This window comes from Salmo trutta, chromosome 24 (assembly GCF_901001165.1).
Source record: "Salmo trutta chromosome 24, fSalTru1.1, whole genome shotgun sequence".
In the NCBI taxonomy this organism is placed as follows: Eukaryota; Metazoa; Chordata; class Actinopteri; order Salmoniformes; family Salmonidae; genus Salmo; species Salmo trutta.
This window is the reverse complement of record NC_042980.1, coordinates 26,139,051-26,163,901: the sequence shown is the minus strand read 5'-3', so window position 1 is coordinate 26,163,901 and position 24,851 is coordinate 26,139,051. Positions and strand designations below refer to the sequence as shown.

Genomic DNA, 24,851 nt, shown 5'->3' with positions numbered 1-24,851 from the left:
ACTTATGTAAATTTGATATTTCTGTATTTTTCAATATAATAAGCAAATGCAAGTCAATGGAGACTGGAGAGTGAGTAATTTTACAGCGTTCTCCAATTTTCCCAGATCTTAAACTGTTTCAGATCTTAATCATTTTTGGTATATAAATTGTCTATACACACACACACACACACACACACACAACCCTACAGTATATACAGTATAAGCAAATCCAATGCATGTCAATGGCTGGCGCACAATTGGCCCAGCGTCATCCGGATTAGGGTTTGGCCTGGGTAGGCCGTCATTGTAAATAAGAATTTGTTCTTAACTGACTTGCCTAGTTTAAAAAAGGTTAAATAAATAAAATAAAAATAAAAAGAGGCATGCATTCTTCCTCTTTCTCTGTGGTATGCGTACACACGTACCACAGACACACGCTCCCACACACACACACACACACACACACACACTGCCTGGCACTTCACACAGGCAACCGTTGCTTGGTTCCGGCAGACAGAACATCTCAGCCGATGGTAAAAAAAACATCACATTTTCCAGGAACCCCCACTGGTGGTCTACAAGCGTGACCACAATATTGGGGACGGCCTAGTGAGATCTGCTCTTGCCCCCTGAGCCCACTCAGACACCCAATACAAATGGGAATTACAAATGTGGCTCGTGCACAGTGCAACAGCAGGCTGAAACACAGGACAAAAAAAATCTCTGTTCAGGGTGTCATCTCATGTAAGACAAAGGGAGTCATCAGTGAAAAAGACATTTCTCATGGTAGGGATGGGGTATGCAACTTTGAGTACTTTCTCACAACTTTATACCATAGGCAAACATGTATGGAAGGTTTCATTTAAATCAAAAGGGGTGCAGACAAAAAGTGTTTAAATTCATCTAGAAGGACCCACACAAAATAACAGTTCTACAGTTCCCAGAAACTAAACATTCAATCAAAGAAACCAACTAGGACATCCGACTAAACAACAATAACTTCAAAGACCTGTATTTGTAAATACACATTCAAAAGGATTGTTATTCCTACCAGGTGTTGCTTAGCTGAGTGCTTCACTTTGTGGGGTATCATTATTGAACTACATACCAATTCTGAATATGTGAAATATATTCACATTTTAGTCATTTAGCAGAAATTCTTATCCAGAGCAACTTACAGTAGTGAATGCATACATTTCATACATTTTTTTCCGTACTGGTCCCCCGTGGGAATCGAACCCACAACCCTGGCGTTGCAAACACCATGCTCTACCAACTGAGCCACAGAGGAGATGAAACCCATATTTAGCAAATGCCAACCAGACTAATTGCTTTGTATGTGTGTGTTTGTGGTGTTTAATTCAAATTACACTAAATAAAGTATGAGCATGTGTAATAGCTATATGGTTCTATGGGTAAGGAAAGGAGGCCAATCAACACCCCATAATGATGAAGCAAAAACAGGTTTTTAGAAATGACAGCAAATGTATTTCAAATAAAAAACTGAAATATAACATTTACATAAGTATTCAGACCCTTTGCTCAGTACTTTGTTGAAGCACCTTTGGAAGCGATTACAGCCTTGAGTATTCTTGGGTATGATGCTACCTAAAAATCATGTCCAATCAATTGAATTTACCAGAGCTGGACTCCAATCAAGTTGTAGAAACAGCTCAAGGATGAGCTCAATTTCAAGTCTCATAGCAAAGGGTCTGAATACTTATGTAAATAAGGTATTTCTGTTTTTTATATGTAATACATTTTCAAACATTTCTAAAAACCTATTCTTGTTTTGTCATTATGGGGTATTGTGTGTAGATTGGTGAGGGCAAAACATGTATTTAATCAATTGTAGAATAAGGCTGTAACGTAACAAAATGTGGAAAAAGTCAAGGGGTCTGAATACTTTCCGAATACATTATACATTAATTATTTGGCTAACTAGCTAGTTAACTTAAATGTTTTGTTTTTTGTTAACGAGGACGTTTAATACGACAGCATGTCTTATTTTTAAGTGTTTGTTGAACGCATGAAACTTCGTGTTTGGTGAACAAGTAGCTTGTAGCATAGTCTTGATTTTCTTCTGTCATCATATTCTAATCCAGTGTGAGCGCAGAAGAGATGCAGAATAAGGGCTGCAAAGCAGAACACACAGTAGTGCTTCACTACAGGTGAGCCGCAGAGCTATCACAAAGCCAAACAACTACAGTACAGTCCCCATGCGCTGCAGTTGGGCCAGATGCGGTGATGTTTCTTTTCTGTCGCGGCGTATATCACACAGCGGATACACTTTTCCCAGATAAACCATGACTGTTGAACGACCTTATTAGACCATAAAGTAGGTAAGCAGGCTAACGTTACGTAAGTTAGCTAGGCTAGCTAACTAATGCTAATAGCTAGCTAGCTAACATTATGTCAGTTGTGAACAGTTTGGTCTACCGTGCTTTTGAGCTAACGTAAACTACGTCTCGATTTGACTTGTCTTGAGTGAAGCTAAATCTTGATTTGACTTGAGGTCTTGCTAGCTATCTGTTAGTTCTGGTTGTTGTTGGTTTTGATCAGGCATAGCTAGCTAGCTTGCTAACGTTTGCCATTCACAGCTAGCTAGCTAATTATATACTGCAAACTACGTTAGCTAGCTAACGTTTGTCCACACTGCCGGTAGTTTTCTAGCTAGCTAACGCAGTTGTTACTTGTTTAGCTAACTAGCGAAAGTTATCTAATGAAAGTTGTCTAGCTAACTAAAGTTACCAATAATAACAACTAGTTACATATTTAGGTAGTTCAAGTACGTTAATCTAGTTAGTTAACTAGCTAATCTATTCAGTTGACCACTAGCGACAGATGATGAAATATTATCGTTAGCTAGCTATAGTATGGTCAAAAAGCCTAGTTTTAGTGCTGACGTTAATTTTGGGCAGGTCGATGTGATTAAACGGGTTTGTGTTGGCTAACGTTATTTGGTTGGTTGGTCATCTTTAGGTAGCTAACTACGTTATCAGCTAAACCTCATTACTCAATGATGGCCCCACTAAATTGTAGCTAGCAAGCATTTGTAGTGATTTATTATTAACGTTAGCCTATTGCTACCAAAGCTAAATAGTGGTGTTTTGTTTGTCTTTACCTAGCTAATACTTCTGCCCTCTCTTGACACCACAGACACCTAGCTAGCTCGGTCTCTAGTAAAGATGAACATTGATGACAAGCTGGAGGGGATGCTGCTAAAGTGTAGTGGGGTAGTGGATGAGAGGGTGGGGATAGGGGGAGGGGGTCTGGTCGTCATGACCCTGGGCGAGAGGGGGTTAGCCCACCACCCCCTGTTAGCTGATGATGATGAAGAGGAAGATGACCTGACAGGGGTTTCAATAGTGTCTCATGACCTGATTGCAACTGATGAACTGATGGTACATGAGGAGACTGTGAAGAATGACCGGGAAGAGGGAATGATGCAGAGACTCTCACACAAGCTGCCATGCACGCTCCACATGCCTGTGAGTACATATCATGCATACATTCTTATTGCCAGTCTTGCAATACATGCACTGTAGTGTAAACCATGACATTGGGTGAATCTCAAGTCTTTGTTTTTTCCTCTCTCTGCCTCCTTTTTGAAGACTTGGGATTAATCCATTGAGAGCGTTGACATTCTGACTATAATCAGTGAAATCAATTAATGTGAAGTGATTACACAATGTTTTGCAGGTGAGCATCAAACAAGAGTTGAAGCTGTCTTCGGATCCACTGATGCTGGGAAAGAAAGAGAGAAAACAGCCCAGGGATCTCACAACAGAGTGTCACAAGAAGAAGCGAAAACAGCGCTCTCCTGCCAAGGTTATATATTTGCTTGACACTAGGTCATAACCACATGTTAGGTCCAGATTAAATATTTATATTGTCACCTGAAAACTACCTAGATGAAAACCCCCCAAAAAATTCTGGGTAAAGGCCCCGCTTTAGTTGTGAATTAATTGACAGACCTTTTGTTCTTGTCTTTCCATGTATCATTCCCCTTTTTGTTAGATTCTCACCATCAATGAGGATGGATCATTGGGTCTCCAGAGTCCAAAGTGTCATGTGTGTGGGCACTGCAATGCAGCCTTCCGAACAAACTACCATCTACAAAGACACGTCTTCATCCACACTGGTATAATATATTTTATGACGGTCAAGTCTGTTGATTAGCATTAAATGAACACAACAATTATTGTTAGTTGCATTGTCTGCATAATAAGTAGGCTAACACAATTTTCCATTGAATACACGCAAGAAAATATGGTAACTTACTGTTGCTTGGTTTCAGGTGAGAAGCCATTTCAGTGCAGCCAGTGTGATATGCGCTTCATACAGAAATACCTTCTCCAGAGACATGAGAAGATCCACACTGGTAAGAGAATGCCCCATGAAGCTATGATTGAACTATGGTAGCCAATGATTGGTCAAAGATCCCACCTGTTGAATGTTAATGTTACTAGCCCACAGAATAACCTGTCCCTTTGACTTTCTATTAGGTGAGAAGCCCTTCCGCTGTGAGGAGTGTGGCATGAGGTTCATTCAGAAATACCACATGGAGAGGCACAGAAGGACCCACAGTGGAGAGAAGCCCTATCAATGTGACTACTGCCACCAGGTTGGTTATTTATGTTATCAAAGCAAATGACAGTGAACTTACGAGTTGGGCTTGGCAAGACTGCACAAACAGGTCTGGTTTATAAAACATCCAGAAGCTATTTAAAAAAAAATAATAATTGTACTACTGTCCTTGTATGCCACAAACCCATTCTTGTTTCCCACAGTACTTCTCCAGAACAGACCGGGTTCTGAAGCACAGGCGTATGTGCCGTGAGAGGAAAGCCCACAAGACGGCAGCAGCGGGGAAAGATGGAGGACTCCTGAGCGACACAGAATCTCTGGGCTTCTCCTTCCCTGCCAAGGAGTGCTCACTGCCCAAGAAGAAACGCCTGAAGACCTCAGACAAGTCTCAATGTGCTCTCTCAGCTGCTGCCACTGAAAACGTTGCCACAGTCGCTTCTCTTGGCAACATGGATAGGGAGGTGGGGCAAAGACCGAGCAAAATTGAATGTCTACCTCTCTATGTGGTTACCTCTAAGGTGGTCAAAGACGAGTATGTGATGGCAGATTATTCGGTGGCACTTCCTGACTCATCTAGCGGGCGGCAGTTGGGGCTGGGTGGAGAGAATCTCTCCTCTGAGGAGATTCATCCTCCCAAGCTGGTCCTCAAGAAGGTCCCCAAGAGGAGTCTGAAGCAACCAACTGAACCTGAACCACCTGAGAGTTTGTCCCCTTTGTCCTCTTTCGAAGACTGCAAAGTCACCAGGTACACATTTGAGATTGTTGACAAACAAGGTCTTCTGGACGTGGATGTGGCCAACTCTGACCTGGATCCAGTAGACGCTCTCCCAGGAGGGCAGACGAAACCAGCATCCAGCAGCACACACTACGATGATGCCGTGCAGTTCCTGAAGAAGAAGAGGTATCTCCAGCAGGTCGCTATGGCCAACAACGACAGCCGAGATTACGCTGTTAATGTAAGCAGCATCGCGTCCCAGCCTTCCGCTACACAAGTCGCAGTGGCCAGCGTCATAGACGAAACCGTTCCCGCCACCATCTTGGAACCCCAGCCGTTGAGCGTCGAGCTCAAGTCCAATCACGACAAGAACGTGCTCCCGGATGAGGTTCTCCAGACTCTCCTGGACCACTACTCAAACAAGGCCAACGTGCAGCCAGATATCTCCTTCAGTGTGGCCGACACTGAGGTGACATCCAGCATCTCCATCAACTCCTCCGATGTGTCTGAGGGCAGCCCGGTAGAAAGCTTGGGAAGTAACTCTCAAGCCCCATCAGCAGAGAAGTCTAGCCTCCTGCACGAGTACTCCAAGTTCCTCCAGCAAGCACTGGAGAGGACCAGCCAGAACGATAGCTACCTGAGCAGCCAGAGTCTTACCTTTGTCACCGAGAGCCCCAGCCTTTCCAACCAGCCTCTGTTCTCCACAGAGAAGCAGTACCCTTCCCCCAGCAGGTTTACCGCTGGTACTGGTAGGTCAGGGATGAACTCTCCACTAAGGTCTACCTTGGAGAAACCCCATTTTGGACTCCTTGTAGGGGACTCCCAGCACTCTTTCTCATTTTCGGGGGATGAAACCACTACCTCGGCCGTGTCGCCAACCGAAGATTTTCTGGAGGGAGTTGCGTCTTCGAAAAAGACTGATGCTCAAGGGTTGCACCAGACTTATCAAATCAGCACCTTCGATCAGAACTTCCCGTCGCAGTTCCAGACCTCACGTTCTGGAATCACCTCCCAATTTACTATTGCCAATGGACAAGTCAGTCTGCGAAGTCACGGAACAGACTTCTCTGAATTCCCCATTGAGACGAGGTCTCAATTGAACTCTTCCCCTGATGCTACAAGCAGTCAAACGTTTGGTTGAGGATAATATTTACATTATTCTACGATAATTTTAAAAGGCACTTTATACCCATATCCTCTGTCCTGCCAAAATAGGTTACACTGCAAAGGTGGGTGTTGCTCAAAGCATTAAATGATTTAAAAAATATATAATTTTCTGTTAGATTAAAGTGGTCAATTTTGCGAATCGTGAAAAAAGAAAATAATGATATGAAGCAAAACATTAAATTGGGTTGTTGGGAAGAAACTACAGCCCGACCTATGTTTTTTGGGATCTGGTTCTGATAATCTTTGGGGGGGGGCAAAACTTAGTTTTAGATCTACCGATATACTGTTTTACAGCGTGGAAATTAAGTGTAATTTTCCCACACTGAATTCTCAAATTGCCATCCAAAAAGGCAATTGTCCAATAACTATGCTTCAAATGTTGATTTCATACATTGTGATAATGACACATCATGAGAATGGACACAAGTGTTCAGATCAGCCCAATAGTGAAATGGATTTGATTGCATAGTCACTCTATTTTTGTCTCCAATTCCATTTTCTGCTTGACTTCAATCATGTTTCTTCCACCTTTTTATTGCTTTAACTATAACTAGGTATCTGTGCCTGTATTTATAAAGTGTCTCAGAGTAATAGGAAAGATTTTAACTAACCCAAGATAGACCAGAGCCTGTAGTTTCCAATGGGCACAAATTAATCATAGTGGGCAGAACAAGCAAGGAGGTGGGCAGAGCCAAGCACGAGCTAGTGAGATCCTATTGGTCTGTTCTAGCATTTATTTGCATATTTCTGTTCGGGAACGCCTACACTGAAGTACACGTGCAATAACTCAATTCACCCTTGCACTCCTAACAAACGCAATTTAAAAAAAATTAAACTTTGGCGAATGGTGAAGTCTACAAAATGCAGTCTACTCTGTTGGAGGTTCTAGTTTTGGAAACAGAACTGTATGGAGATCAAATGTTTAATCAATGAGAAAATTAGTAGAATGTCTGCCAAAATCCTTCTCGCTCCATCTTTTCCCACTGCCGGCCATTGAGCTTCCTTACAGCTCCATAGTGAGTGGAAATGCCAACCGGATGCTTCACAATTATTTCTATATCTGGCTCATTGTTTTACCTGTGGTAATGGTGCTGGTCTAGGGTCAGTGTTGCCTTTTCGATCATAATGTATAAGACTATGGACAGGGGGGGCTGGTCCTAGATCTGAGACCCTATGAAGGGACCCTGTTACCATGTGACATGTCGGCATAACAGTCCTGCTATATAACTGCTGAATGTAGCGTTGTCCACTTGTTGATTATCTATAGTTGCTTGCTAGACTCCTGTTTTCAAGTTGACACCATGGTAAGAGTGGGTATCCTCATGGTGTATAGCCTGAAATATATAGTTTTGATTTGATCATATGATGATCACATGATTTTGATTTGATCAATCTTAATTTGAAGTCATGTTATTCAAAGCTCTTCCCCTGAAAGAAATGTATGGTTGATGGTGTGGAATCAAGTATATAATTCATCATCAATCAACAGAACTTGCTATAAATAGGTTGTTATAATGGCTAAGACAAATCTAAACATTTAGATTTTTCTTAATATTACATTATTTGCACAATGGACCTTAAGTGAGGTCATGTGGTGATAATCTCATTCAGATCTTTTTAGAGTTTAGATTATGGTTCAAATGAAAACCGAAATGCTTTGGTATTGGTCATACAAATGTTACACATATTTGATGCATGCACTTATCAGGAAACAAATCATGGGTCATTGCCTATGTATTAATCTAAACAGTCATAGGACCCTTGAAATTCTCGAAGGGTTGGTACTCTTCGGGCCGGTTTCCCAGTACCAGGTTAAGACCACAGGACGAAAACAAAATCCAAATGTAAAATCTCCACATCAATTTATTTTTGTTCATGAGTGGAATGGGAAATCAGTCTTTGAATATATATATATATATATATATATATATATATATATATTATATATATATAAAATAAACGTTTTGCACACACTTCATTGTGGGAAAATGTATGTCAGTCATTGTAAGATAATTGCCCATTCAGCACTACTTTATATCGTACATTAAAACATGTAGCTGTAAGAGATTCAAACGATTGCTCCATTTTATTTAGGCTCCTGTCCTGAGAAATACATTTGAGTCGGAAGTTTACATACACCTTAGCCAAATACATTTAAACTCAGTTTTTCACAATTCCTGACATTTAATCCTAGTAAAAATTCCCTGTTTTAGATCAGTTAGGATCACCACTTTATTTTAAGAATGTGAAGTGTCAGAATAATAGTAGATTGATTTATTTACCGCATTTATTTCTTTCATCACATTCCCAGGGGGTCAGAAGTTTACATACACTCAATCAGTATTTGGTAGCATTGCCTTTAAATTGTTTAACTTGGGTCAAACGTTTCGGGTAGCTTTCCACAAGCTTCCCACAATAAGTTGGGTAAATTGTGGCCCATTCCTCCTGACAGAGCTGGTGTAACTGAGTCGGGTTTGTAGGCCTCCTTGCTCGCACACACTTTTTCAGTTCTGCCCACAAATTCTCTATAGGAATGAGGTCAGGACTTTGTGATGGCCACTCCAATACCTTGACATTGTTGTCCTTAAGCCATTTTGCCACAACTTTGGAAGTATGCTTGGGGTCATTGTCCATTTGGAAGACCCATTTTCGACCAAGCTTTAACTTCCTGACTGATGTCTTGATGTTGCTTCAATATATCCGCATAATTTTCCTTTCCTCATGATGTCATCTATTTTGTGAAGTGCACCAGTCCCTTCTGCAGCAAAGCACCCCCACAACGTGATGCTGCCACCCTCGTGCTTCACGGTTGGGATAATGTTCTTCGGCTTGCAAGCATCCCCCTTTTTCCTCCAAACATGACGATGGTCATTATGGCCAAATGGTTCTATTTTTATTTCATCAGACCAGAGGACATTTCTCCAAAAAGTACCATCTTTGACCCCATGTGCAGTTGCAAACCGTAGTCTGGCTTTTTTTATGGCAGTTTTGGAGCAGTGGCTTCTTCCTTGCTGAGCGGACTTTCAGGTTACGTCAATATAGGACTCGTTTTACTGTGGATATAGATACTTTTGTACCTGTTTCCTCCAGCATATTCACAAGGTCCTTTGCTGCTGTTCTGGGATTGATTTGCACTTCTCACACCAAGTACGTTCATCTCTAGGAGACAGAACGTGTCTCCTTCCTGAGCGGTGTGACGGCTGTGTGGTCCCATGGTGTTTATACTTGCATACTGTTGTTTGTACAGATGAACGTGGTACCTTCAGACGTTTGGAAATTGCTCCCAAGGATGAACCAGACTTGTGGAGGTCTACAATTTTTTTTCTGAGGTCTTGGCTGATTTATTTTTATTTTCCCATGATGTCAAGCAAAGAGGCACTGAGTTTGAAGGTAGGCCTTGAAATACATCCACAGGTACACCTTCAATTGACTCAAATAATGTAAATTAGCCTATCAGAAGCTTCTAAAGCCATGACATCATTTTCTGGAATTTTGTAAACTTCTGACCCACTGGAATTGTGATACAGTGAAATAATCTGTCTATAAACAATTGTTGGAAAAATGTACTTGTGTCATGCACGAAGTAGATGTCCTAACCGACTTGCCAAAACGTTGTTAACAAGAAATTTGTGTTTGAAAAATGAGTTTTGATGACTCCAACCTAAGTGTATGTAAACTTCCGACATCAACTGTATATTTTATTAGTTCTGTGCTTTTTAAAGTATTTCTAGCCTCCACTGTATGGTTCATAGTCATTCTTGGTGACTGTCAAGTCAATAAACTACTGTAGCTCCATCTGCACTTTCTGAAACATACAATTCAAGGTTATTGGTTAATTTATTTTTAAATGGAAGTGCAACTTTCCCCTCTTTTATAAGCACTTCCCTTTCACACATTTTAGCCCTCTTGGTATTTCAGCAAAGACTGACCACTGGCGTCGCTTCCGATTTCCTACCTTCATGGCACAGATATTTTAAATCAAACTTATTTTCGCAATATACTGGTAATTTATTATTAGGGGTTTCTCTGTGTGCTTTCACCTTAGTAAAATTGTTAGGATGGCTTTTAGTGCCCCATAAAGTTCTGAACATCAAGCTTTGACTTGCAAAATTACATTTTAATTAAATAAATTGTCTTTTTAGCTATTACTATTACAATGCATAACTTTCTGAATAGTTAGGCAGAGGTTACATAAAAGGGGTTTCTATGGTATATATTGAATTAGAATAATTGTTGCATGTGAAGCGAAATACTACAGCCACATTTGAAATGTACCTTGACAAAATGAAATGAGTTTTCTTTTTATATTGCCTTAGTCATTTTTTGTCTTGCATGATGTCTCTCCTTTGCGCTTTATTGTTAATGTGTCTTTAAAGTTAAATTGTTTAGTTGTCATATTAAATCTATCTTATGTCAACATTGTTTTACATCAAATGCTAGCTTCTCTCACTTGTCACATTTCTACAATAGGTTAAGAGATTAGATATAATGTTAGGTGTTACAATACCCTTGTTCTGGATTTAACAGCTATGAAACTTTACTCTGTAAACATTCTCTCTGTACAATGTATAGAAAGTTGGTCTCTCTGCTATAAGTAAGTTGTGTATTTTCTGTTCTGGACAACCTGGTGTAATAGCTACATGAGTGGGGACTGGTGTATAATGTTTTATGGAACCTCTTTCTTTTCATTAGGTTGCCAATGCAATTTATTGTTCGTCTATACACAGCTACTTCATGTTCTGTGAAACCATAGCTTTTTGCCACCCATTTTTGGAATTTCTCTCAGGAGTGATTTGAATAGCCTTGGACCACAGCTATGATTTGACCTGCTGTAATGAAGTCCACCAATCCTTACATGAACTAGTAGATACAGTATGGTGGACTGGACTGTCAGTTTGAAGAATACTTGGAGTATCATCCCTCTAAATTAATCAACAATTGATTATTCATTGTCATGTGGCATATAACTGAAATGTGGACATTTAAATTAATCAATCCTTAGGTGGTTCCAAAAAACGGTTTTCATTTTGTGTTAAATTATCATCTGATTGTATGGTTTTAGTGTTCAATGAGACCTATTGTACACCAGTGAAAGAAAGCACTTTCAAAAGCACAGTGTATGTGTATTTCTCCATGACTATCTAAGACTGCGTTTACACAGGCATCCCAACTCTATTTTTCTACCAGTTGGTCTTTTGATCAATCAAATCTGCTCTATTGCACATAATTGGGCAGAAGATCAGAATTGGGCTGCCTGTGTAAACACAGCCTTAGAGACACAGTGTACAAAACATTACGAACACTTTCCTAATATTGAGTTTTGCCCTCAACAGCCTCAATTCAACAGGGCATAGACTACAAGGTGTCAAGCGTTCCACAGGGATGCTGGCCCATGTTGACACCAGTGTTTTCCTCAGTTGAAGTGGATGTAACAGGTGACATCAGTAAGAGATCAAAGCATTCACCTGGTCAGTCTATGTCATGGAAAGAGCAGGTATTCCTAATGTTTTGTATACTCTGTATATAATACCTATAATATAATTTTTAGATCCCAAAAGCGGCACCTTCAACCACATACAGAGGGAACTGAACATATTTCTGTTTGTCATTGTGAAAAAAGCAACCAATTTTGGGGACAGTTCCACCACTTACAGTAACCTCCTATCCATCAACTGACCGTAAGTGTCCTTGTATAAGCTGTACACAGCTACTTGTTTCATCAGTGTGGGGGGAAAAAATATCAATGTTAAAATATTTTGACAAATATTTTGTTCTATTTTTGAAAATACAATGTGTCACTTGTAAAAAGGTTATTCTGAAGTATGTAAGTCATATACAGTCATTATTGCAGACAGGTCTCAGTTCATATTAGATCATTGTTTGATTGGAATATGTTGAGCTTGGGCAATTGAGGACAAATCTTTTTCCTTTTGAGACTGAGTTATTTTGACTCAGATTTTCATATAGGATCATTGAACTAAAGGAAGCATAAAAAAACAATTGTTAGTCAAGTTATGATAAAGTATTGAATTATTCAATTTCACAGGTGGTTGATCAAAAGTCAGATGTTGATTTGCATAGTCTTTTTTAAATTGTCCATTCGAGTGAACTGTTTTTAAAAATATATAAATATGTAATGTACTGCTTTAATTGTAGCTGATTTATTTCAGTAAATTACTATTAGATGTGAGATCTGATTTTTCAATGTTTCTTTTTATTTGGAAGGACATGATGAACATTCTCAGTACAGCAGGCCTACAGTTTCTTAGTAATATAAACCTAAAAATTAAAGGTATTTTTTTCCATCACAGGGCATATAAAATACACAAATAGTCTAACACTTGTGAATTCGCCTTGGTATTTCAATTGGATTGCTGCCAAATGCACATTTGAAGGTTGGCCAAAACTAACAAATGGCGTAGCTGTATCTTTTTGGAGCAGAGCAACACACCTAGAAAGTGGCATTGGACAAAACAAACATTTACCTGCTGACGTTAGTTGAACACGTTGCAATACTAAGCTTATGGTGCAGACAGAGTGTGAGGGCAAACCATAAGGTTGGATTATTCTTTTTTAGCACAACATGAATAATTTAAATGATCTTTAATGTACTTTTATTGTATTAAGAGTTTAGAATGAGAAACTCGATATTTGGAACAGGTTGTTTTTTGAGGACTTCAGTTGAGAGGGGAGATCATTTTTGAGGTAGGTAAAGAAATATCAACCATCACTGTGTTGATTTTTCACTGATCCAACATCACATTTGCTGAAATAAGGACGACTTGAGATTTTTTTTTTTTTTAGATCTACGTTTATTGAACTGTTCCTATTTCCGATTGACAGCAATATAGCCTATATGCATAATCGTGAAAAAACACATTTAATATAACGGACGTGATTTTCTGTCGTGAAAATGCAATCGTTTTCCTTACCGACTAAATTACGTTTTGCCCCAGTGAATACATCTTGTGTCAAGGAATGTACCGGTAATTAGAAAGAAAAAATTAATTATCGTCGAATTCAACTACACTACCCTACCATGAGCCAGGCAAGTCAGGCTCGTGCTGTTGCATAATCACACCTACTGCCTGCATCCGGGTGTCTGTTTAGTTGTCACACCTCTATTTGGCTCTAGGAAAGGTAAGGCAATGATTAGACTACCTTTGAAACTCCACATTTAAATACGCTCATGATTTTTCCCATCAAATAAGTATACATAATTGTATAGCTTATTTCTGATACACAATGCCCTATAGATAGAAGTTTGTCTGAAAACCAAGCATTTCAGACAATCTTGCCCTTTGATTTTGTACACTTTGGGGGTTAATGAAAATACAATGCTTTTAACCAGGAGTGATATTCACATTGACCTTGTTTCAAGGTGAGTCACTCAGTTTTAAACTCTGGTGTACTTTATGTATCCATCCACTCCAGGGTACTAAACTGGAGTGTGTGCAGGCAGAGGTTTGGTCAAAGCGGTTATGGAAGCGTTGCCATTCGGCTGGATGCTCCACAGGTCTAACGTGGAGGATGTGACAGAACTTCTGAAGGCTAGGGAGTCTAGGAGGGCCAGCGGCAGTAAAACCACACCTGTCCAGGATCTGTTCCATGAGGACGCTCAGGTAGGATATCATTACAAGTCAAGACCTTGCTGAAAGCCAACAGTTGCCACAAATACTGCCTGCCCTGCCCTAAGGGTATGAGGAAGTCTTCTTTGATGACATAGTTGGAGCCTGGTCCAAGATATGTTTGTGCTGTCTTGTGAAATCTCATGGTCAGTGTTATGGCGTTGAGTTGGAAAGAAAACACAAACAGATCTGGGACCAGACCAGTGGCTACCCATCAATCGGCCTATTTTGAGCCCCACCTGTTTAGCTAAAAACTGTTTTGCATGTTATTTTGGCATTAATACATGTCACATATCAGTTTGCAAACAATGTAGGGAAAAAAATTATTGAGTTAATAAAGCTGCATACGAACATGGTCTCTTTTTTGCTTTCTTAAGGCAGCTCCAAAATGCAGGTGTTTCAGCCTAGCTCAATCAATCAAATGTATTTATAAAGCCCTTTTTACATCAGCCGATGTCACAAAGTTCTATACAGAAACCTAGCCTAAAATCCCAAACTGCAAGCAATGCAGATGTAGAAGCACGGTGGCTAGCACTGTGTAGAGAGGCTAGCACTGGAGTAATATGATCAAATTTTTTGTTTCTACTCAAGATTGTAGCAGCCGTGTTTAGCACTAACTGAAGTTTATTTAGTGCTTTATCCGGGGAGCTGGAAGGTAGAGCATTGCAGTAGTCTAATCTGGAAGTGACAAAAGCATGTGTTAACTTTTCTGCCACATTTTTGGACAGAACGTTTCTTATTTTTGAAATGTTACAAAGATGGAAAAAAGCTGTCCTTGAAATGGTCTTGATATGTTCGTCAAAAGAGAGATCAGGGTCCACAGAAATGCCGAGGTCCTTAACAGTTTTATTTGAGACAACTGTACAACCATCAAGATTAATTGTCAGAAGATCTCTTTGTTTCTTGGGACCTAGAACTAGCATTTCTGCTTTGTCTGAGTTTAAAAGTAAAATATTTGCAGCCATCCACTTCCTTATGTCTGAAACACAGGCTTCCAGGGAGGGCAATTTTGGGGCTTCACCATGTTTCATCGAAATGTACGGCTGTGTGTCATCCGCATAACAGTGAAACTTACAGTTGATTTGTCAGAGCACAAACCATCCACAGAGACAAACTGATATCTTTCCAACAGATAAGATCTAAACCAGGCCAGAACTTGACGGTGTAGACCAATTTGGGTTTCCAATCTCTCCAAAAGAATGTAATGATCGATGGTGTCAAAAGCAGCACTAAGGTCTAGGAGCACGAGGACAGATGCAGAGCCTTGGTATGACACCATTAAAAGGTAATTTACCACCTTCACAAGTACAGTCTCAGTGCTATGATGGGGTCTAAAATCAGACTGAAGCGTTTCGTATACATTGTTTGTCTTCAGAAAGGCAGTGAGTTGCTGCGCAACAGCTTTTCCTAAAGTGTTTGAGAGGAATGGGAGATTCAATGTAGGCCGATAGTTTAAAAAAATATTTTCTGGGTCAAGGTTTGGCTTTTTCAAGAGTCTTTATTACTGACACTTTTAGTGAGTTTGGTACACATCCGGTGGATAGGGAGCCGTTTTATTATGTTCAACATAGGAGGGCCAAGCACATGACTCTTTCAGTAGTTTAGTTGGAATAGGGTCAAGTATGCAGCTTGAAGGTTTAGAGGCCTTTACTATTTTCATGAATGTGTCGAGATATAGGATAAAAAAATCTTGTCTCCCTTGATCCTAGGTCCTAACAGTGTTGTGCAGACTCAGGACAACTGAGCTTTGGAGAAATACGCAGATTGAAAGAGGAGTCCGTAATTTGCTTTCTAATGATCATGAACTTTTTGTCAAAGATGTTCATGAATTTATCACTGCTGAAGTGAAAGCCATCCTCTCTTGGGGAATGCTTTTTAGTTAGCTTCGCGGCAGAATCAAAAAGACATTTTGGATTGTTCTTATTCTCTTCAATTAAGTTGGAAAAATGGGATGATTGGGCAGCAGTGAGGGCTCTTCAATATTGCACGGTACTGTCTTTCCAAGCTAGTCAGAAGACTTCTAGTTTGGTGGAGCGCCATTTTCTGGTAGCTTGCTTCAGGGCCCAGGTATTTTCTGTATACCAGGGAGCTAGTTTTTTTGGACAAATGTTTTCTGTTTTTAGGGGTTTGACTGCATCTAGGGTATTACTCAAGGTTAAATTTAGTTCCTCAGGTGGTTAACTGATTTTTGTAATACGACATCCTTTGGTAGGTAGAGGGAGTCTGGAAGGGCATCTAGGAATCTTTGGGTTGTTGGGGAATTTATAGCTCAGCTTTTGATGATCCTTGGTTGGCGTCTAAGCAGATTATTTGTTGCGATTGCAAATGTAATAAATTGGTTGTCCGATAGTCGAGGATTATGAAGAAAAACATTAAGATCCACAAGATTTAGGTCCAGAGTATGACTGTGGCAGTGAGTAGGTCCAGAGACATGTTGGACAAAACCCACTGAGTCGATGATGGTTTCGAAAGCCTTTTGGAGTGGGTCTGTGGACTTTTCCATGTGAATATTAAAGTCACCAAAAATGTGAATATTATCTGCCATGACTACAAGGTCCGATAGGAATTCAGGGAACTCAGCGAGGAACGCTGTATACGGCCCAGCAGGCCTGTAAACAGTAGCTATAAAAAGTGATTGAGTAGGCTGCATAGATTTCATGACTAGAAGCTCAAAAGATGAAAACGCAGTCGTTTTTGTAAATTGAAATTTGCTATCGTAAATGTTAGCAACACCTCCACCTTTGCGGGATGCGCGGGGGATATGGTCACCAGTGTGACCAGGAGGAGAGGCCTCATTTAACACCGTAAATTCATCAGGCTTAAGCCATGTTTCAATCAGGCCAATCACATCAAGATTATGATCAGTGATTAGTTAATTGACTATAACTGCCTTGGAAGTGAGGGATCTAACAATAAGTGGCCCTATTTTGAGATGTGAGATATCACAATCCCTTCCAATAATGGCAGGAATGGAGGAGGTCTTTATTCCGGTGAGATTGCTAAGACGAACCTCACTATGTTTAGTTTTGCCCAACCTAAACTTAGCAAAAAAAAGAAACTGACCTTTTTCCGGACCCTGTCTTTCCAAGATAATTCGTAAAAATCCAAATAACTTCACAAATCTTCATTGTAAAGGGTTTAAACACTGTTTCCCATGCTTGTTCAATGAACCATAAACAATTAATGAACATGCACCTGTGGAACGGTTGTTAAGACACTAACAGCTTACACACGTTAGGCAATTAAGGTCACAGTTATGAAAACTTAGGCCACTAAAGAGTCCTTTCTACTGACTCTGAAAAACACCAAAAGAAAGATGCCCAGGGTGCCTCAGGCATGCTGCAAGGAGGCATGATGACTGCAGATGTGGCCAGGGCAATAAATTGCAATGTCCATACTGTGAGACGTCTAAGACAGCGCTAAAGGGAGACAGGATGGACAGCTGATCGTCCTCGCATTGGCAGACCACGTGTAACAACACCTGCACAGGATCGGTACATCCGAACATCACACCTGCAGGACAGGTACAGGATGGCAACAACAACTTCCCGAGTTACACCAGGAAAGCACAATCCCTCCATCAGTGCTCAGACTGTCCACAATAGGCTGAGAGAGGCTGGACTGAGGGCTTGTAGGCCTGTTGTAAGGTAGGTCCTCACCAGACATCACCGGCAACAACGTCGCCAATGGGCACAAACCCACCGTCGCTGGACCAGACATGGCTGGCAAAAAGTCCTCTTCGACTGACGAGTCGCGGTTTTGTCTCACCAGGGGTGATGGTCGGATTCGCGTTTTATCGTCGAAGGAATGAGTGTTACACCAAGGCCTGTACTCTGGAGCGGGATCGATTTGGAGGTGGAGGGTCCGTCATGGTCTGGGGCGGTGTGTCACAGTATCATCAGACTGAGCTGGTTGTCATTGCAGGCAATCTCAACGCTGTGCGTTACAGGGAAGACATCCTCCTCCCTCATGTGGTACCCTTCCCGCAGGCTCATCCTGACATGACCCTCCAGCATGACAATGCCACCAGCCATACTGCTCGTTCTGTGTGTTATTTCCTGCAAGACAGGAATGTCAGTGTTTTGCCATGGCCAGCGAAGAGCCCGGATCTCAATTCCATTGAGCACGTCTGGGACCTGTTGGATCGGAGGGTGAGAGCTAGGGCCATTCCCCCCAGAAATGTCCGGGAACTTGCAGGTGCTTTAGTGGAAGAGTGGGGTAACATCTCACAGCGTGAACTGGCAAATCTGGTGCAGTCCATGAGGAGGAGATGCACTGCAGTTCTTAATGCAGCTGGTGGCCACACCAGATACTGACTGTTACTTTTGATTTTGACCCCCTCTTTGTTCAGGGACACATTATTCAATTTCTGTTAGTCACATGTCTGTGGAACTTGTTCACTTTGTCTCAGTTGTTGAATCTTGTTATGTTAATACAAATATTTACACATGTTAAGTTTACTGAAAATAGACGCATTTGACAGTGAGAGGACGTTCCTTTTTTTGCTGAGTTTTGATCGAGGCACAGACACTGTCTCAATGGGGATAGCTGAGCTGACTACACTGACTGTGCTAGTGGCAGACTCCACTAAGCTGGCAGGCTGGCTATCTCATTGTGGAGCTAGAGGAGTTAGAGCCATGTCTATGTTCATAGATAATATGAGAGCACCCCTCCAGCTAGGATGGAGTCCATCACTCCTCAGCAGGCCAGGCTCAGTGCTGTCTGTGATGGTGGGGCAGCCAGCGGATAATACGGAGCGTAGGGGTTGGTAATGTTCTCTAGTTGCACCGTAATTAGCTCAGTGTTCTGTCACTCATGGGGACACTCCGTCACCACAAAATCTACGGAGAGAGCCTATCCAAGAAGGCTCAAGGTCATTGGCCACAGATAAAAGGACGTCAAATCACGTTGTCTACCGTAGCTGTGATTGGACTGATCATGTCAACATCCTACTTTCAAAATCTTAGCTAGCAAGCTCGACAAGCAGTCATCCACATGAATCACGTTGACAATCTACTGGCAAATCCAACTGGCACTGTATCGGTGCTCATTGGCCATTGAACATAAACATTACACAACAAGTTGGAAATCGCAAATTCAACAATGAGTGGTTTGGAAGGTATCAGTGGCGGAACCTTTAGGGCTGTGGCGGTCACACAATTTCGTCAGCCGGTGATTGTCAAGCACATAACTGTCGGTCTCACGGTAATTGACTGTTAATCAACATAAACATATTTAGCATCTCCTGGCTTCCACACATAGCCTACCAGCTATTTTAAAAAGTCTAATAAATCCATGTAATATAGCCTACACCTTCACAATAAATCCATTTTTTATTTTAGACAGGTCTAAAGAAGCATTATATGAAGAAAATATAGTCTATTTCAGAAGAAAAGAATAGCATACTCTGAGTTGTCCTTATGTTAGGTCTTGATGTGGCTGTGCCAAATGGCTGTGGGCTACGCTAGTTAATTTAGCAGACAAGATTTGCTTATAGTTCAGTTGCATTATTTTATATTATGTTCAAATTAAATTTTATTTGTCACATGCGCCAAATACAACAGGTGTAGACCTTAGTGAAATGCTTAGTTACAAGCCCTTAACCAATAATGCTTTAAGAAGTTAAGAAGAAATTATTGTTAAGTAGAAAATAGAAAATAAAAGTAACAAATAATTAAACAGCAGCAGTAAAATAACAAGTGAGGCTATATACAGGGGGTACCGGTACAGTGTCAATGTGCAGGGGCACCGGTTGGCTTAGGGTGGCTGCAGTCTTTGACAATTTTTAGGGCCTTCCTCTGACACCGCCTGATATAGAGGATGGCAGGAAGCTTGGCACCAGTGATGTACTGGGCCGTACGCACTATCCTCTGTAGTACCTTGCGGTCGGTGGCGAAGAAGTTGCCATAACAGGCAGTGATGCAACCAGTCAGGATGCTCTCGATGGTGCAGCTGTAGAACCTTTTCAGGATCTGAGGACCCATGCCAAATTTTTTCAGTCTCCTGAGGGGGAATAGGCTTTGTCATGCCCTCTTCACGGCTGTCTTAGTGTGTTTGAACCATGATAGTTTGTTGGTGACACCAAGGAACTTGAAGCTCTCAACCTGTTCCACTACAACCCCGTCGATGAGAATGGGGGCGTGCTTGGTCGTCCTTTTCCTGTAGTCCACAATCATGTGATCAGGTGATCAGGCCTACCACTGTTGTGTCATCGGCAAACTTGGTGTTGGAGTCGTGCCTGGCCGTGCTGTCATGAGTGAACAGAAGGGGACTGAGCACGTACCCCCGAGGGGCCCCTGTGTTGAGGATCAGCGTTTCGGATGTGTTGTTCCCTACCCCTACCACCTGGGGGCGGCCCATCAGTAAGTCCAGGATCCAGTTGCAGAGGGAGGTGTTTAGTCCCAGGGTCGTTAACTTAGTGATGAGCTTTGAGGGCACTATGGTGTTGAACGCTGAGCTGTAGTCAATGAATAGCATTCTCACATAGGTGTTCCTTTTGTCCAGGTGGGAAAGAGCGGTGTTGAGTGCAATAGAGATTGCATCATCTGTAGATCTGTTGGGGCGGTATGCAAATTGGAGTGGGTCTAGTGTTTCTTGGATAATGGTGTTGATGTGAGCCATTATCAGCCTTTCAAAGCACTTCATGGCTACAGACGTGAGTGCTACGGGGCGGTAGTCATTTAGGCAGGTTACCTTAGTGTTCTTGGGCACAGGGACTATGGTGGTCTGCTTTAAACATGTTGGTATTACAGATCCAGTCTATGAGAGGTTGAAAATGTCAGTGATGTCACTTGCCAGTTGGTCAGCGCATGCTCGGAGTACACGTCCTGGTAATCCGTCTGGCCGTGCGGCCTTGTGAATGTTGACCTGTTTAAAGGTCTTACTCACATCGGCTACGGAGAGCGTGATCACACAGTTTTCCAGAACAGCTGGTGCTCTCATGCATGTTTCAGTGTTCCTCACCTCGAAGCGAGCATAGAAGTAATTTAGCTCGTTTGGTGGGTTCGTGTCACTGGGCAGCTCGTGGCTGTGCTTCCCTTTGTAGTCTGTAATAGTTTGCAAGCCCTGCCACATCCGATGAGCGTTGGAGCCGGTGTAGTACGATTCAATCTTAGTCCTGTATTGATGCTTTGCCTGTTTGATGGAGAATACAATTGAATAAAGCTGAATAAAATAAATATTTTCTCCAAACGATTTGAGGGAATGCGGCTATTCTGTGTTGAGCGGTTTACAAAGAAATAGGTACTCCTTTATGCTTAATTTATTAATTTAACTTTAGTTGTTCTACAATTGTTGGGCTATATGTTTTGATTTTTAATACATTGTAAGGCTGCATGATGCAACTCTAATGATTATTTGAATAAATTTGCTTGAAAGGCATGATTTCTGTTTTGTTTTTTTTGCGCAGGCTGTACACACTCTAATAGTCTCTCATTCACAATTTGACAAGCACTTGATAATTCCTAGAATTTCACGATGGCATCCCCTTTGTGGCAGTAATGCACCCTAACAAATCCATGCCTTTTGCAATCTGAGTGCTGCGTTGTGACTTCTCCCTGAGTGTGCTACGCAATCCGAAGCATCTCCCTATCACACCGCTCTCCGTCACATGATCGGGTCTTTCTCACAGGCTACAAGTTAAGACGGACACATCGGGATGCAACTGTGTGCGTCCTTATCCAATTACAAGGTGCATATTGAAGATATTGGAAGAACTGTCCACATTTACTTTTCGTCAGCCAACAAGATGAGTAGGCCTAACGAACAGCAAAAGCTCTATCCTATGTCAATCTACTATCCCCCATAGTACAAAAGTTGACCTATTCTGTGCGAGAAATAAATATTACAAACATAGTCTGGGACAGTTGTGGCATGCGGTAGTTCGCAAATGAATACATCTACTAGCATCAAAAACCTTTTTTACTCAATTTGGCTGACGCAACAGAGCAGAACGTTTAGCTTAAAATGTTGATACACAATTAGGCTATTTGTTCACATTATAACCGCAGTAATGTGCCCATGGTAGTAGGCTATAAGCGTGAATGTTCCATTAGCAGAAAACACCATTATCAAAAATGACTGCAAAGGCAGTTATGCTTTTATTATAAAGGTGCATTTTTATGGTGAAAATTATCTTTCCCAAACTTGAAACTCACGTGCTGCTTATATTTGCCAGTTAGGCTTTACACCCCTTGTAAAGCACATTAATGTGCTTAATTGTAAGTAGTTATTTCACCACTTTAGTTATGATACAAACCTTATTAAAACATATAGGCCTATGGGCTAGGCTACATGAGGTGTGCGACAATGATTCGAACAAGTCGCAAAAAGGCATTGTTATGCTGGGGTTATGCTGGGCATCATTCAAAAGTGATAATATATCATTCACAAGTGATAGGCTAATATTGTCACTCATCAGACTATTCTTGATTTAATTTTTGTCTACATAAACTAAATAATATATGTGCGACATTTGTTTTGATTTAGAATGGACCATTATCATGCACCTGTATCGAAATAGGGGCATCGGGAACAATATACATGTCATCTATGCACTTAAATAGCAAATGGAGGACGCTTTTCCCCGTGGTTTATTTTCATGCCAGCCAGATAGACTATACTCCTGTTGGAAATATAAGCAAGGTGCTTAATATTAGGAAAGTTGAGATATGTAGTTGGCCTGTAATGAATACTCAGGGAGGAAAAAGGTGTAGATTCACACGCAGAGTGCAGCAGGTGTTTATTATGCCTTCTCAGAAGTAACTGGAGGTGGTACGTGACAGGGTTGATGCGATGGGTTATCTTGAAGGCACCAATGAAGCAAGGACAGAACTTTTTGCAGGGGAGGCGGAGCCGGATGTCTCTGGTAGAGAGCCACACATGCTGTCCGGGGTGAAAGAGTGGCATAGGTCGGCGGCGTCTGTCGGCAAAGCGTTTCTGGGTATTAGAGGCTTCCTGCAGATGCCGTGAGCGGTCTCCCATTCCCGCTCACTACGCCGAAACAAGTCATCGACAGCTGAGACAGTATCAGGCTCCGCCTCCCAGGGAAACATGAGGGGTTGGTAACCAAGTACACACTGAAACGGAGTAAGGCGGAGGGATGAATGCATGAGTGAGTTCTGAGTGTATTCGGCCCAGGCCAAATACCGACTCCAGCCTTATGAAGAGGCAGAACATTGTTGGCAGAGGTACTTCCCTATTTCTTGGTTCAGGCGTTCTGTCTGCCCGTTGGTCTGGGGATGGTACCCGGAGGAGAGGCTGAGGGCGACCCCCAGTTGGTCACAGAAAGCTTGCCACACCCGGGAGACAAACTAAAATAGGATGCCGATTCTAGATTTAATTTTGGATTGGAGATGTTTAATGTGACTCTGGAAGGAGAGTTTACAGTCTAACCAGACACCTAGGTATTTGTAGTTGTCCACATATTCTAAGTCAGAACCGTCCAGAGTAGTGATGCTGGACGGGCGGGCAGGTGCGGGCAGCGATCGGTTGAAGGGCATGCATTTAGTTTTACTTGCATTTAAGAGCAGTTGGAGGCCACGGAAGAGAGTTGTATGGTATTGAAGCTCATCTGGAGGTTAGTTAATACAGTGTCCAACGAAGGGCCAGATGTATACAGAATGGTGTCGTCTGCGTAGAGGTGGATCAAAGAATCACCAGCAGCGAGAGCGACATCATTGATGTATACAGAGGAGAGAGTCGGCCTGAGAATTGAACCCTGTGGCACCCCCATAGAGACTGCCAGAGGTCCGGACAACAGGCCCTCCGATTTGACATACGGAACTCTATCAGAGAAGTAGTTGGTGAACCAAGTGAGGCAATCATTTGAGAGACCAAGGCTGTTGAGTCTGCCAATAAGAATGTTGTGATTGACAGAGTCAAAAGCCTTAGCCAGGTCGATGAATACGGCTGCACAGTAATGTCTCTTATCGATGGCGGTTATGATATCGTTTAGGACCTTGAGCGTGGCTGAGGTGCACCTATGACCAGCTCTGAAACCAGATTGCATAGCGGAGACGGTACGGTGAGATTCAAAATGGTCGGTAATTTGTTAACTTGGCTTTCAAAGACCTTTAGAAAGGCAGGGTAGAATAGATATAGTTCTGTAGCAGTTTGGGTCTAGAGTGTCTCCCCCTTTGAAGAGGGGGATGACCGCGGCAGCTTTCCAATCTATGGGAATCTCAGACGATACGAAAGAGAGGTTAAACAGGCTAGTAATAATGGTTGCAATAATTTCAGCAGATAATTATAGAAAGAGAGGGTCCAGATTGTCTAGCCCGGCTGATTTGTAGGGGTCCAGATTTTGCCGCTCTTTCAGAACATCAGCTATTTGGATGAAGGACAAGTGGGTTTGGGCGAGTTGCTATGGGGAGCGCAGGGCTGTTGACCGGGGTAGGGGTAGCCAGGTGGAAAGCATGGCTAGCCGAAGAAAAATGCTTATTGAAATTCTCAATTATTGTGGATTTATCGGTAGTGACAGTGTTTCCTAGCCTCAGTGCAGTGGGCAGCTGGGAGGATGTGCTCTTATTCTCCATGGACTTCACAGTGTCCCAGAACTTTTTTGAGTTTGTACTACAGGATGCAAATTTCTGTTTGAAAAAGCTAGTCTTAGCTTTCCTAACTGCCTGTGTATATTGGTTCCTAACTTCCCTAAAAAGTGGCATATCACGGGGCTATTCGACGCTAATGCAGAACACCACAGGATGTTTTTGTGCTGGTCAAGGGCAGACAGGTCTGGAGTTAACCAAGGGTTATATCTATTCCTAGTT

The 24,851-nt window shown here is 41.8% G+C and overlaps 2 protein-coding genes across 3 annotated transcripts in view; both read left to right on the top strand.

The window, feature by feature from the left end:
* The first annotated feature begins 2,104 nt into the window (after positions 1-2,104).
* LOC115160987 (zinc finger protein 148) lies at positions 2,105-6,658 on the top strand. 2 transcript variants are annotated; one of them, XM_029711614.1, is made up of 6 exons: positions 2,105-3,473; positions 3,685-3,813; positions 4,003-4,126; positions 4,283-4,366; positions 4,491-4,609; positions 4,776-6,658. In XM_029711614.1, the coding sequence occupies exons 1-6, from the start codon at positions 3,171-3,173 to the stop codon at positions 6,426-6,428; spliced, it is 2,412 nt and encodes an 803-aa protein (XP_029567474.1). In that variant the 5' UTR covers positions 2,105-3,170; the 3' UTR covers positions 6,429-6,658. The 2 variants fall into 2 exon arrangements, with proteins under 2 accessions (XP_029567474.1, XP_029567475.1); XM_029711615.1 differs by lacking the exon at positions 4,283-4,366.
* A 6,228-nt stretch (positions 6,659-12,886) lies between these two features.
* slc12a8 (solute carrier family 12 member 8) overlaps positions 12,887-24,851 on the top strand; it is a 34,009-nt gene continuing 22,044 nt past the window's right edge. Inside the window, exons 1-2 of the mRNA XM_029711613.1 lie at positions 12,887-13,159; positions 13,889-14,076. Coding sequence (XP_029567473.1) covers positions 13,936-14,076 — 141 coding nt within the window. The 5' untranslated portion in view covers positions 12,887-13,159; positions 13,889-13,935. The remainder of the gene's footprint in view (positions 13,160-13,888; positions 14,077-24,851) is intronic.